A 13782-nucleotide genomic window follows, 5' to 3' on the forward strand; every position below is an offset into this window, starting at 1 on the left:
GAAGTCTGCTCAAGATGGTGTTAGAGAGGAACATTACCCTAAATACTGGGTAATTACTTACTTTTAGAGGCAATATAAGCGGATGGAAATTGCTGTGAATTCCAGTTATGTATTTTAGAGCACCAAGGAGATACTCCTTAAGAATGTCTGACAAATAATGAAAAGAAAATATTGGTGCTTGTTAGAGGAAAATGATAAACATACCTCTTTACTTGCCTTTAATCATGTACAAAATGGGAGCTTTCCCAAAACATGAGGCATGACTTTAAAGAATCATTTAAAAAACCCTACGTTGACCCCAAGTCTGGCTCTTGGAGATTGAATTTTTCAGATGATGTGACCAAAGCTTCTTTACCATGTAAGTGTTTTGGAATATTTTATCTGAAGGAGCTATCTTCCAAAGCCCATAACCCCCCAGGAGAGTTCCTGTTTCCTCCAGCTAATGGTTCATTACTTCTTTGACCCAGCTTGTCTCAGCCCTCACTGTGGAAGAACATCTAGAATTATGCTATAATTAGGGCTTAGAATTCACTCCTGTACTGCAATTTTGTAAAACAAGTATTCTGGAATAGACTGTCAGGTACTGATGATAAAATGAGGTTGACAGATATAATGATGACAGTAGCTCTTTCACTGAATAAATATTACAGAGAGCTCTGAACTGCAATATTTGCTGGTCTGTGTGCAGTGATCTTGAGGAAGGCATTGCTGGTAATGTCATTCTCTGCTGTTTGTTGGCTTCAGTCTTATGGTTGTGAACAATACTAGAAGGCTTTACTGCCAACAGATTTTGTGGGCAAGGATATTGAATAGGCAATAGCAGGTAAAAAAATTGGGCTTGTTGATGTATTTAAGCAGTGAAGTGGAATTATTAATTTAGGGTCAATGGTGTTCAGCCTTCAAATTCTCTGCTAAGTGCAAAAAAAAATGTTGGTTAGTCACAGTTGTAATTTCAGTGGGTGTTGGGTGATTTCAGTTTACTGCCCAGTAAGGAGTTTAATTTTAGCATCTGGTGACCAGAAGGTATTGAATCTCAGCTACTGAAGGCCTGCTCTGGATCTTTATGACATTTTGTCTACAAGTTGTGAGCACTCTAATTAACAATTTGTAATTTTGAAGGAACAACTCATACATTTTATATTGCAGAGACACTATTTTTTTTCTCAATATGGGACACCAACATGGCAAAGGTCTCTTGTCTCGGGGTGTGTTACTTGAGTAAATCACATTTGATCCCTACACAATTAAAGTGTGTAGGTCAAGGATTTCAGTCTTTATCCTAAGAGGTAATAATTGTAAAGTTTTAAAATTATCTTCTATTTATTCTCCAATAATGAGTTCTTTTTTTTTTTTTTTTTTGGAGAATTTGTTAGTGTTCAGTGTAACTAAGTATTAGTGGAGCAAGGTGTTTGCCAGGTTCTGTTTGTGCTCCCCATTTGCCTGTGAGCCAGTGGTGATCTTGGTAAAGAAACAGAGTAAAAAATGTACCATTGAGAGCACTGTAATATTTCAGAAGAGACAATGCAAGTTCTTTTAATATTTACTGTGAAAAAAGACTAAATGACACACCAAAACACACACTGCCCCTATGAGCCACTTTCCTCCTGGGCCCTGGGCAAATGCAAATGCTGTTCTGAAGCTTTCTCTGTCTGGGATGGCCTTTCAGTGGCTCTTCATGAGCTGTTATTACTGCTCACATCTTCAATTATTCTTAGCAGTGACCTTTCCTCAGTGGTACCCAGAAGAACAGCCCTACATCATCACAGCCGTGGAATTAGTCATCAGATAAGTTAATAGTATTTTCATCACAAAGCAATTCCTTTATTTAGTGGTGAACATGCTCAGACTGATTACATGGAAAGGAAAAGATGTAATTTTTTTTCCTCTAAGTGCAGAAAGGACAAAGTACAGCCTTGCATAGGGAGAAATAATAACACAGATCACAGCTTTCTTGTGCTATTTTGCCTGTTTAGTGCATCAATCCATACATGTTGAAGGGCAAGTGATGTAAAGAAGGTAATTGAAGTACTAATATGTACTGTCATTGAGGCTCCAGTGGCAAATCTCAGCTGTAAGTTTGGTACTGACAGTTTTCCTAGTGGAATTATTCCATAGTGGATTATTCTAGCCAGAGTAGTATTTCAGTACACAAAATCAGTGTGTATGAAAAAGGATTGAAAGATGAGGAAGTGTTAGCACCATATGGCAACACCTATGGGAAATCTTTCCAGACTTTACTTTGGAAACTTTCTGTGTAAAGGATTGCACAGTCCTCCAGGTAACCACTGCAGGGATTTCTTTTGTCATCTTTATGACTGTTGATTTGGATTAGAGTAAGGCCTGGGTTTTTCACCAGGGATCAGTGCTCCATTGTACCAGGCTTTGTACATGCACAAAATTAAAAAAAAAGAAAAAAAAAATTAAAAAATCAGCTCTCGAGAGTTTACAGTATTACAAAAACATCAGGTACCTATTACACTCCAAAAGGTGGAGCAAAGAAAGAAGATCAAAGCTTAGTACTTTTTATGTTGTCGTATATTTATCTTGCTTTCTCTCTTGGAAGAAAAGCCCCTTTAGTATTACATGCCACTTCAATATTATTTTTGACCACACTGATTTACTTTTCTCTCATAGTTAAATTACTATTCCAAGCAGTTGTTGATAAATCACCACAAGAGTTTGGAACAGAACAAAAGAGCAGAGGAGAAAGGGGTTAAGAAGGGGGATTTAAAAGATAGGGCTGGGGATTATCCAAATTTTTTATCACAGTGAATGTCAAAATGAAACTAAATAAAGAAACAGTGGCATTTTGACATGCAAGTGATAGGTTTTGCATAATGAATATATACTTGTACATGTGTGTACACCTACTCACCTGTGTAACCCCAGAGTCTGGAAACTGAGAGGAACTCTGCTTAAAACCTGAGATCAGCTTAAAGTACATTTTCCCCATCCGTTCTTGCAATTTTGTGTAATTCTAGATGTGCTAAGCACACACGTATGGCAGACAGCTGAGGGTGTGTTGGGTAGATCACAGCTTCAGCAGGCTGAGCACATTTATCTCACACCTCTATTAGTGAGAGGAGTGCCTCTCTCAATCTGATGACTTCTCCCGTCATTTTGTGCAGGAAACCTTGTTTGATTCTTCCTACCAATGAGTTCAGATTATCATTTGTTATTGTTGTCTTTTTTTTTTCAGTTAGAGCTATCCCAGTTTTGTGAGTTGAGCACTTTTAAAATGTAATTCTTGGGCAGTATTTCCTGATCCCATTAGAGGGAACTAAACATGTGCTCACTATTAAGAGTCATTCACAGCTGGGGCCAAAGACCCATCAAGGCCCAGCCTGTGCCCAGCATTGCCATGCCCAGCTGTTCCCTTGTTCCTTTCTCTCACCAGCAGAGGGTGAGACCCTTCAAGGCCTCCTTACCTGGCCTAGCAGCTGAATCTGAAAGAAACAGATAAATGTGGAGTGAACTTTCATTCTGGATTATTAAAAGTGTTAATGATCATCAGCTTTTGATTAAAGACACACACACACTGGCTGGAATTTTGTGATGGGGCAAGGTTGTTACGGGCTTCAAATGTGAGGAGATGGTAAGCACTTACATGAGAGGTGTAGGAAGAAAGTGAAAGGAGAGGCAGAGGACCCTCAACAACAGAATATATTTAGAAGGTTTGTATTTTCCCAGTTTCTGATTGAAAAGTTGATAAGTTCTTGCCTATTGTTAGTTTTCTTGTTTTGGTGGTTGTTGATACAGAGGGGTTATGAGCTACTTTTTAATTTTAATTGGGAAAAATGCTTAGAGACTTTTTGGCATTCTTGGAAGAGACGTTGAGTGTAAAATCATCACGAGTTGGTTAACTGGAGGAGTGGACAGAGAAATAAACATAATATCTATTTGAATGATTGTCAAGTTTTCAAAAAATATTTTCCTGGTAAGAGCTTTTTTCCAGCTTCTTGTAGATGAAGTTCAAGTGATTTCATCTGGTGCTTTGACTGTCCTAACCTTCAGAGGCAGCTCTCATAAATCCAAACAAGCAGTATATTCCAGTATGATTTAAAATTTCCTACTTTTTCTTTAGGAGAGCAGAACTGCTGTCTACCTGATGAAAAGAAGGAAGGGAGTAGTTTTATTAGTGTCTTACGAGAAGAATAACTTGACAAAGAGATTTAAATTTTTAGCTCCTGTACTTGCAACAGTATTTTGTGATTATGTAGTGCTGCCTGTCTGAGCAGCAGTACTGGAGATGGAGGGTAGAGGGAGAGGAAAGAGGCAGATGATTTTTCAAGGCCCTATGGAATCTCTTTTTTTTGGATATTTAATGATGTATCATGTAAATGTATTGTAATATACAATATATTGACCTGCTTTGCCACTACTCAGATGTGGGGATCATGCAAATGTTAGTGAAGAGGTGAATCTTCAATGCAAGTTAAGGAAGAAACCTCTTTGAATTCAACATTTAGCAAAGGAGTGTTGGATAATTATGTGGAGAACTTGTCTGTTCAGGGCTGCTGTGTAAAGTGAGATTGGGGATTTAGATTTGGCATGTTGTTGGTTTTTTTGTAGGTTTATTTTTTGGGGGAGGGAGTGTTTGAAAGTGTTGTAACAACAGTTTATGTGTGTTGGGAGATGATCTGTGACAGGGAGATTTTGATAGAAAATGCAAGGTAGTTTTGTTCCCATAAGGCATGAACTGAATTAAATGTATTTTGGAGGCGATACCACTTCACTCTTCAGTGGTGACTTATTGTCACCATTACTATTAGTAGGAAGATGATATTTAAAATGAAATATGGTGCTTATTGTCCCAGCAAATAAAAACAAGAGATAAATTAGTAGCTAAATTAGCATGTTGACTGGTTGGGTGAAATATGCATAACAATCAACTGTAGCAATAAATAACTTGAAACAAAATATTTTTCAAGGAGTTTTGGAGGTCCTTGTCTATTTTAGAGTAAACATGCATGGATACAGTTTGCCATCCATTGACTTTATTAATTTGCTCTCCAAGACAAGGAGAACAAAGGTTTACAAGTCTAATTGCATCAGATGCCTTGCTGCAAATCAAATAACAACTGTTATTAAAAGAGAAACTAAAACATGATAAAATCAGTTTTCTTTTGTGCTTTTCGTGGAAAACATATTCGTCAATAAAGCTAAATCAGAGTTCTGCATAGAGGTAGCTTGGCTGTTTATTTCTTTGTACGTAAACAGGTTCATTTTGTTGATCTCGTATCTGTATTTTTCTGCTCTGAGACTATCAGTATATTATGGGATGGCCTCATCAGGCAGGTTGCTGCAGGCAGCAGGTGGCTGTAATCCCAGCTCCCAGGTTCTTCAAAATTAGCAGAGTCTGGGTGAACCAGTCACTGTTCTAATAAACCACTCCACCTGAAATATTCCTGGCTGAAATTTGTCATCTGACACCTTTTGGATGTACAGCACGGCAGGATGAGAAATCAATTACAAAATTCTGCAGCACTGGACACACATATTTCAGACTTCTGGCTTTAACTTCTTTGTAATCTCTTGGGAAAACAAGGCAGAGAGATTTAACCAGGGATTTTTTCCTCATTATAAAAACTTTCCTTCAGAAGAGATAAATTCACATTTCTGAAAACAGGAGCACTGAAGTATACCTTTCATTTGTCTAGGTTACATTAGTGCTTCTTTACCTTGTTTTATTATCTTTCTTTTTTAAGTGATCACAACTATGTTTTTAGTCAGACTATGTGCTGTACTCTCTGAGGTGTTTTGGTCACTGCTTGTCATTCTCATCTGCTCTTTAGGAGTCAATGTGCAGTTAAAGCATCCTTCTGCTTTGCTGGCTCAGTCAGTACCAGGGCTGCAGTCAGACATCTTCAGGAGTTTTCAGACACTGTTTCAGGTCAAATGGTTGGTTGAGCAGACTTGTCTGGAGCAAAGTCCTACACATCTCAAAACCATGTTAGAAACCACAGTCTGTGTACTGTGTGGGCACGTGCCATTCTGCCACACTCTGCTTGCAGAAGCTTTCCCGGTCTGACACTTCCCTTTCAAAAGGTACCAAATGTATATCCATAGTTTGCTGGGTGAAAGGATGAGAGAATTCTCCTATTGGTGTTAATATTGTAAATCTTCTTAAGGTTGTGTGTTTGTGGTCTTTGCAGGCAGGTGTGGGATGAATGTAAGGGACTCTGCTGGTGCTCCAATATGTCTTGAGTTCGTGCAGCTGGGCTTGCCTCGCTCAGGCCTGGCACTGTGCTAATCAATCCTGCTGAGACACAGCTTATTAGCTCAGGCTTAATGATGTGCTAATACAGTTACCTGCTGGAAGGCTGTGCAGGCACACATAAGTCACTCTATCCTCCCCCCTCCCCAAACTTTTCTTTTAGCAGGGTTAGCAGCTAGGTAATTCACACTCAGAGAGTCTTGAACCTTTCAGTTCTTTTTATAAAAAAAGCTTACTTAATCCATTTGACTCTCTGATGTACTCTGTGCTCTCATGGAGATAGGACAGCTGTGGAGAGAGGCTTTGCTCATGTGTTTAGATGCGTGAAGCTCCTGGCTGTTTTGTCTTTTGATGCAAAAGTGTGAAACAGTTCAAGATTTTTTTATATCTCTAACTCTTTATAAACTACAGATATTTTCCTGAGAAGTTAAAAGGCTTAATTGTGAAAATGTATTCTCTAGGGCAGTTTCTGTGCTTAAAATGCAGCTTTATTCCATGGATTTTATCCAGTCCTAGCTCTTTATCTTTGTCAGAAAATAAAGAAACTGCTGGTTGTGTTAACCAAGTGTGTGCCCTCAAGAGTAGCAGGATATTTCAGGCTGCTGCTCTGCTTGGTCCTTGTCCCTGTGCCCCAGAGCAGGGACACATCTTGCCCACTTTTCTGCAGTCCTCACAAATATCAGCAGGAGTTGGTTTTGTCTAAGGGTAGAAGGGATGATCACTAGTGTGTCAGTACCTGCTCAGGTGGCACTAAGCACCAGGGGAACAGAACAGTTCATCTGTGAAGATGTGTGGAAGTGAACGAGCTGGGCTTGCCAACCTGGATGCAGTTTCTAGGGTGAGGGGTGGAGCTGGTGCAGCAGCATGTTTTGGAAAAAAATTCCTGCTTTAAATGGAAAAAATCCTAGGATCTTTTTTACAGACCTGTGCTGATTTTTCAGCTGTCTGTGAGGGATCATGTTGTTGGTAGGCATTGCTTAAATTTTAAGCTTTTCTCCAAGGAGTTAATACTTCTGATCAACTATGCATGGTCAGTGGTTGCTGTTACTAAATCCAAGCCTAATTTGAGCAATTTATACCTGATTTCTAGGCTTGTCTCACCTCAGTAGCAATGTCATTAGGAAGTTTCTGGTTTCTTGGAGTTTGTTTTTGTAGTGTGTTTTTGTTGCTGTGGTATAAAAATGTGTTAAAAATTAAGAGAACATAAAGTTTCTCAAATAAAAGAGAGAGACAAGCATAGAGAAAACTGAACCCTCAGTGGAGGAATGAGGGGAAGAGCAACACTAAAGATTATTCTGGATATAGCCTGTTAGTAAGTGCTGTTTAATCAGACCTGTTCTGGACTTTCTGTACTGCCCAATTTAGACTCCCAAGGCCAACCAAATGTCTGACTCTTGCTGAGCATTTACTAGGTCTTCAGTATGCACTAATTATCCACAGTTTGAAAGCTGTGTTAATTTTTACCTTTCTATTGTGTTTTTTAGGCTGCCTGTTTGAAGATGACCTTTGCAAATCTTTTGAAATCTGTGTAAATGGTAAGTCTTCAATATTTTGTTTGCTGATTACTCTGTCCTCCACTCCAGTTGGTACATGCTTGATTCAATAAACCAAATTTATATATGAATGAGAAGGAGAGGAAAGAATAGAAAAAGATATCAGGTATGACTCTTCTGGTCAGCAGTCGGGGGAAATTTAATAGATTTAAAAAATAGATAAATATTCTCTCAACCTTGAGCAACCTCATCTCCTTTTATGTGAAATAGACTGTAATTAAATTAAATACTCTGAGATATGGTAACATTTAGTTTGCCTTAATATGGATGAAAATAACTGTTTTGTTACCTTCAGGTTGTTCCTCTTTTTAGGGGATGATGTTGAGTAATTATCAGTCTCCTTTATCTTCAGAAGGTTATGAGTTATTGTACTAAAAAGAAGGTCTCAAAGGGAGACTATAGTTGTTCTTGATTATGCTGCTTCCTTTTTCTGTGATTTTTACTTGAATTATGCAAAAGCAGCTTTCTACTGCTCTCCTTTGCAATTCCTCTTCAGTGAGTCAAGAAAGCCAGCACAATGTATGAATGAGTCTAATGGAATAGTAGGAAAGACTTTTTCTAGTAATAGTTGAGCATTCTCAACTTGCTACATGAAAGCATTTAATTCCTGATGAAGGACAGAGTGTATTTAGAGAGAGAGTTTTGAACTGTTTTAAAATATGTAGATCTGCAATTAAGGGGTTTAATTTTATTTTTAAACTAAATATTGTATATGAAATTTCTTTGTGAGGGTGTGCCATGATGAAGTAGTTTTGTTTTCCATCAAACCCAGTAATACAGGTCTGTTATTTATCAGAAAAATTCCAACTTGTAAAAATTCTGTATTGAAGATTTCCATGCCTGACACCAGGAAGGGTGGTGACAGATTTCTACAGTGGTGCATTTTGCTGACTACCAGTATTTCCAAGTGCCTGTAGTCTTTCCCAGTGCAAGTATATTTAAGTAGGTTTTATGATAGGGTACTGTTATGTCTGGCAGCCGGTGCATAATGGGGAATTTATGCAACAGATTATAGCAATTTCTGTACTTTAACTGTTGAAGACTTTGCTTTTCCTATAAATGTTACTTCCTACTTCTTGCTCTACCAGTTTTCTTAGTTGAAGATGCAGTTTCTGAAGTCTTAATTTGACCCTCATTAGCATGCAAAATTAACGTATGCCATTGTATTTGAATTCAAAGGGACCTTTTCTGTAGATCTACTCTTATTTTGGCATAACTTGATGTCAGTAATAAATAAGCCAGTTGATCAGCAATCTTTCCTGATGTCTGATCTTTTTAAAAAAACAATACTTGCAGAGATTCTGTCAATGTGTTTAAGGTAACTGCGTAGTATTTCACATTTTTATTGCTGTAACTGGGCAAATGTTGTCTAGAGTGGATTTTAAATGCTGTCCTTGATGCAAATGAAAATACACAATTTTTGAGAAAATTAACAGGATCTTTGGAAGATCATAAAATTATTTTAGTGCTTTGGAAGCACTAAAATACCATCAGAATTTACTTTTTCATACATACCAGAAAGGAAGCAGGACCACTTACTCCTGAGCAGTCCTTCACATTTTTCCTGTCCAAACTGCTACTGATTCAACTGCATCTCTGAAGTGTTTCTGAAATCCTGATATGTTAAACTGTGAGTGCTTTGCTGGGTTGAAAGCTGAGGAACTGAAGTCTGTGGAGGTCTCTGTGCTCAGGACCAGAGCTCATTCTGTGCGTTCCGTGGTCATGAAAAGCTTTGCCTCCTTAGTTGTCACACGAGTGCATATTTCTGAAGTACAGGGTGAAAGTGGGTAAGAAACAGCAGCTCCTTTTCAGTAGCACCTTAGAAGTGCCTGTGATCTGCAGATCTGCTCCTGACTCCTGCAGGAAGGCTGAGTATTTTGATCTGTTTCTCCACCTCCAGCTGAGGCAACTGAACTTACCGTGTTTTCCAAACTAAACCTGGCTTTCCTGCTGGGGGCAGAAGTCACAGTATTTGCTGTCTCATGTCATGTCATCAGCTGGAGACTACGAGTGCATTTCGTGCATCAGACTTGTATGAGCATAACCAAAACACCAATAGCTGAGCTGTTTCATAGCTTAGAAAAATAAAGTACTGTTTAGTTATCCCTTCTTGTTTCTTCTGAAGGGAGACTGTGACTGAAAGGTTTTGATAAATGTTCCTTTGCATTAGTAAAAAAATTGGTGTTAAAAGAATTTTGTTTTATTTTTAAAAGCAATGTAAGGCAGGGGTAATATCTGAGATAAGCAGCATAACTGTTTACATGAAAGATAATAATTGCTTACATCTGTTTAGGTCACATGCCATTTTCACAGGACGAAGTACCTGCTGTAATAATGGTTGTTGACTTTTCTGCTCCTTTCCCTCATCATATAAAGGTGTTTTATGGCTTCAGTGATGGGTTCTCACTTATGTTTGTTTAATAGCTCCAGCAGCATTCATGCAATATTAATTTATTTTCACAAACCTTTTATCAGTTTTCTGAGCTGCTCTGACTCATCAAGTGGTTAAAAAGGAACATATTGTTTTATGTTTATTTTAATGGCATGAGGATAAACCAAAGGAAAAAAAACCCTGAGTTAGTTTTCCTGGACCCTTCCTTTGCAAAGCCAGAATTTTGACAGGTAAAGTGACTTAGATGTTATTTATTTATCTTCTGGTACGTCATTACCTCTGTATTACAGTTGGAGGAACTGACATTTTCCCCCATCTAAAATGCTTGAAGCTTGAGAGATTACAGCTAAAAAAACTTGATATGAAAGGTGAAGCTGTGAGCTGTGAGCTGCAGACCCTAGATAGAAAATCTGGCACACTGTGACTTTGGAAATGTTGGCTCCCCAATAAATGCTGAGAAGCTGTTACAGGTAGCACAGCAAGCAAATAATATCTTAATTAAGCAAGATATATAGAAGGAAAGTAACAATATAAGGAATAGGATTTGCAATGAGGGTGTGTGTAGTGACACAGCTGTGACTAAAGAGGGATATGGCATTCACACATTCATGTAAGTTTTGGCATCTGGGTTAGAAGTTTAAGCAAAAGAGTTTACCTGTGTGTGTATTTTTTCCTTGACAATTATGCCTAGAATGTGTTTGTATGAAAAAGGAAAGAACAAAACATCAGGAAGGAATTTTTAGGTGATCTCTAAGACAGAAATCCTTCACTTACTCTTGAACAGAGCTTGTATTTATATATTAAATGTAGCATGACTAGATAAGTGGGAATATGTCATATTTTGTTTTGCATTTTAAATGATAAGTAAAGCAGTTCATGTAAAACATCAGCTTGTATATCTTCCTTCTTGGAAGGTTTAAACAAAATGGCTTCTGAAAGCAGCAAACCAAAAAGACCAAGTTTTTATCCATTCTTGCGAAATCATGCTGTTGAATTCTAGCAGTGCCATGTGGTATAGATAAAAGCATTAATTTCAAAATAACCTTCACTTATTGGCCTCTTTCCTCCCTTTATTAAACTGTTTGAACTGCTCATTTAGAAGGGTGGCATTCTCTCCTTCAGGTTTAATCTCCAGATATTTAGCTCCAGTAAGCAGCTTTGTGCTGTGTTTTACCCGTGCGTGGATACCGGGATATCTGTGTTCCTATCAACAGAGCCTTTATAAAGCAGGGTGGGTTTATTTCTGAAAGCTGTGGCTGCAGGCCTCCTTCCCTCCTGAAACCACAATAGGGTTCAGGCAGGCACGATCAGATAGTAGAAAACAACTCTGTGAGGCCAAGCAAGAGGAGTTAATTAAATGCAGGCGTTGGCGCATCGTGCCTCGTTAAGCCAAGCCTCGCTGACAAACACCAACCTTCTCCTCGCAAGGCTCGGTCTGATGTCTGCAGCGGTGTTTGAAGATGCTGTGCTGCTGAAAGGCTGGGCAAGCAGCACTGCACAGCTGAGCCTGTTGCTTTATGTATGCAAGCTGCACTTGTAAGGAGGGACTGAGGTTAGCACAGTGTGTCAAAGGCATCCAAGCATTGCAGCACAAAGTCATGAGCCTTTCCACGTCTGGATGTCTCCAGGTAGTTCAGAATATTAAAGCGCTTTCTTCCTCGGCTACACAGCTCCTTGAACATTTGGAATGTAAGTGATTGTGCGTGCTGGTGATGAGCCATAAATGGTAAACATGTGCTACAGATGATAAGGGAGAGAAGTCAGAATCCCTGAAATGGTTTCTTGAACTTAATGTGTTACGCTTTGAGGTTTTCCAGATCATTGCCTGGTAGGATGGGGTTGCAGAGGGAGATACACCTCAGCATTGTTTAGCTAACAGATGTCTGCAGCTACCTCTGCATTTGCAAGGCATTGCTCTTCAAAAGCCATCAAATTTTTGTCAAATGACACTATAAATCTGAGCCTAAGCCTTCTGAACCTTTCCAGTGAACATCAGTGCTTCTTATAACGAAATTCAGACTTCTGAGGAGTAACACGAAGTGGTGCCTCTACATGCTCTTGCTTTATTGTGTGCTCAGGGAGTTTCTGTGCCTTCCAAGGGTATGGAAAGGTTATTCACAAATAACTTAAATCCTAATACCACCTGATGTCATTCCTAACCTCAGTTCTGAAGTTAATTGGAATTTGTGTATGTTTGGAGTAAAAAGCTGACCAATTGTTTAAATATAAGGATTTACTTCCTGTGGTTCTTCCATACCAGTCGCAGGAAATACTGATTTTTTTAGTCAGACACTTTACTTGTTCAAAGCATATTTTAAAACATTATGTCAGAAGAATGTCAGAATCTTGGTACTCAAGAAGGAGTAAAGTTTAAAATTTGCCACTGTGTAATGGTAGCCTGAAAACCCACATCTTTACAAGTATTTACACACTTCAACTGAAATCAAGAGTGAGTTAACACCTAAATACTCCTGACAATCTGTGGCTATGAGGATGGTGTTTTATTTATTAGGAATATTTTACATTTCTTAAAGAAATACTCCTTTTGAAAGATTTCTGTGGAAATAAACACCAGCATTCACTGAGAGGAGCACTTCCAACACTAATGTCGAATATTTCTGAGCTATTTGAAGTATTGAAGGTGAAAAATTAACATTTTAAGTTTTACCATGAGGTTAAAAATGTCAGTGCAGTGATGACTTCATCTACTTTACCTTGAAATATTGTTGTGGCTTTTTTTTTCCTTATTGAAGAAAATCATAGAATCATAGAATCAGCTCAGTTGGAAAGGACCTCTGAGATCATCAAGTCCAACCCTTGATCCACTACCCCCACAGTTACCAGACCATGGCACTCAGTGCCACATCCAATCTCTTCTTAAAAACCTCCAGGGACGATGAATCCACCACCTCTCTGGGCAGGCCATTCCAATGCCTGATTACCCTCTCTGTAAAGAATTTCTTCCTTACATCCAACCTAAACCTCCCCTTGCAGAGCTTAAGCCCCTGCCCTCTTGTCTTACTGATGGCTGCCTGGGAGAAGAGACCAACCCCCACCTGGCTACAACCTCCTTTCAGGTAGTTGTAGAGAGTGACGAGGTCTCCCCTGAGCCTCCTCTTCTCCAGACTAAACCCCAGCTCCCTCAGCCTCTCCTCACAGGACTTGTGCTCAAGTCCTTTCCCCAGCCTGGTTGCTCTTCTCTGGACCTGCTCCAGCACCTCAATGTCCTTCCTGAACTGAGGGGCCCAGAACTGGACACAGTAGGCCCATCTGTCTTCCAAACTGTATTTGTATCTCGTGTTTGCCTTGATGTGGTGTTAAAATAGCTACCTGTGTGACAGTGGGGTAGAAACGCCCAGCACAGCTGGCATTAGAACTAGAGGAGGGAGCAAGGGGAAGTTACACTCTTCTCCTTAGGGAAAGATGCTTAGCATGGTAATGCAACCATGGTTATCCACCACCCCAGCTGTCACTGAAAGCTTTATTGTGGGGTGTTGTCCATGGTGCAGAATCTCAAGGTGTAGCTCCTGCAGGGCAGAAAAGCATCACTCAGACTTCACTGACAGTGTGCTATTCAGCACCAGCTATGAGAGGCAGCTATAAATCTACCACCAGCCATA

The 13782-nt window shown here is 39.2% G+C and overlaps 1 protein-coding gene across 1 annotated transcript in view; it reads left to right on the top strand.

Moving 5' to 3' along the window:
• The window catches only part of PTPRN2 (protein tyrosine phosphatase receptor type N2), a 642194-nt gene that overhangs the window by 57940 nt on the left and 570472 nt on the right, over window positions 1–13782 (top strand). Inside the window, exon 2 of the mRNA XM_050310509.1 lies at window positions 7702–7752. Coding sequence (XP_050166466.1) covers window positions 7702–7752 — 51 coding nt within the window. The remainder of the gene's footprint in view (window positions 1–7701; window positions 7753–13782) is intronic.

The sequence above is a fragment of the Myiozetetes cayanensis genome, unplaced genomic scaffold (assembly GCF_022539395.1).
Source record: "Myiozetetes cayanensis isolate MyiCay16 unplaced genomic scaffold, myiCay2020 scf1, whole genome shotgun sequence".
Taxonomy (NCBI): Eukaryota; Metazoa; Chordata; class Aves; order Passeriformes; family Tyrannidae; genus Myiozetetes; species Myiozetetes cayanensis.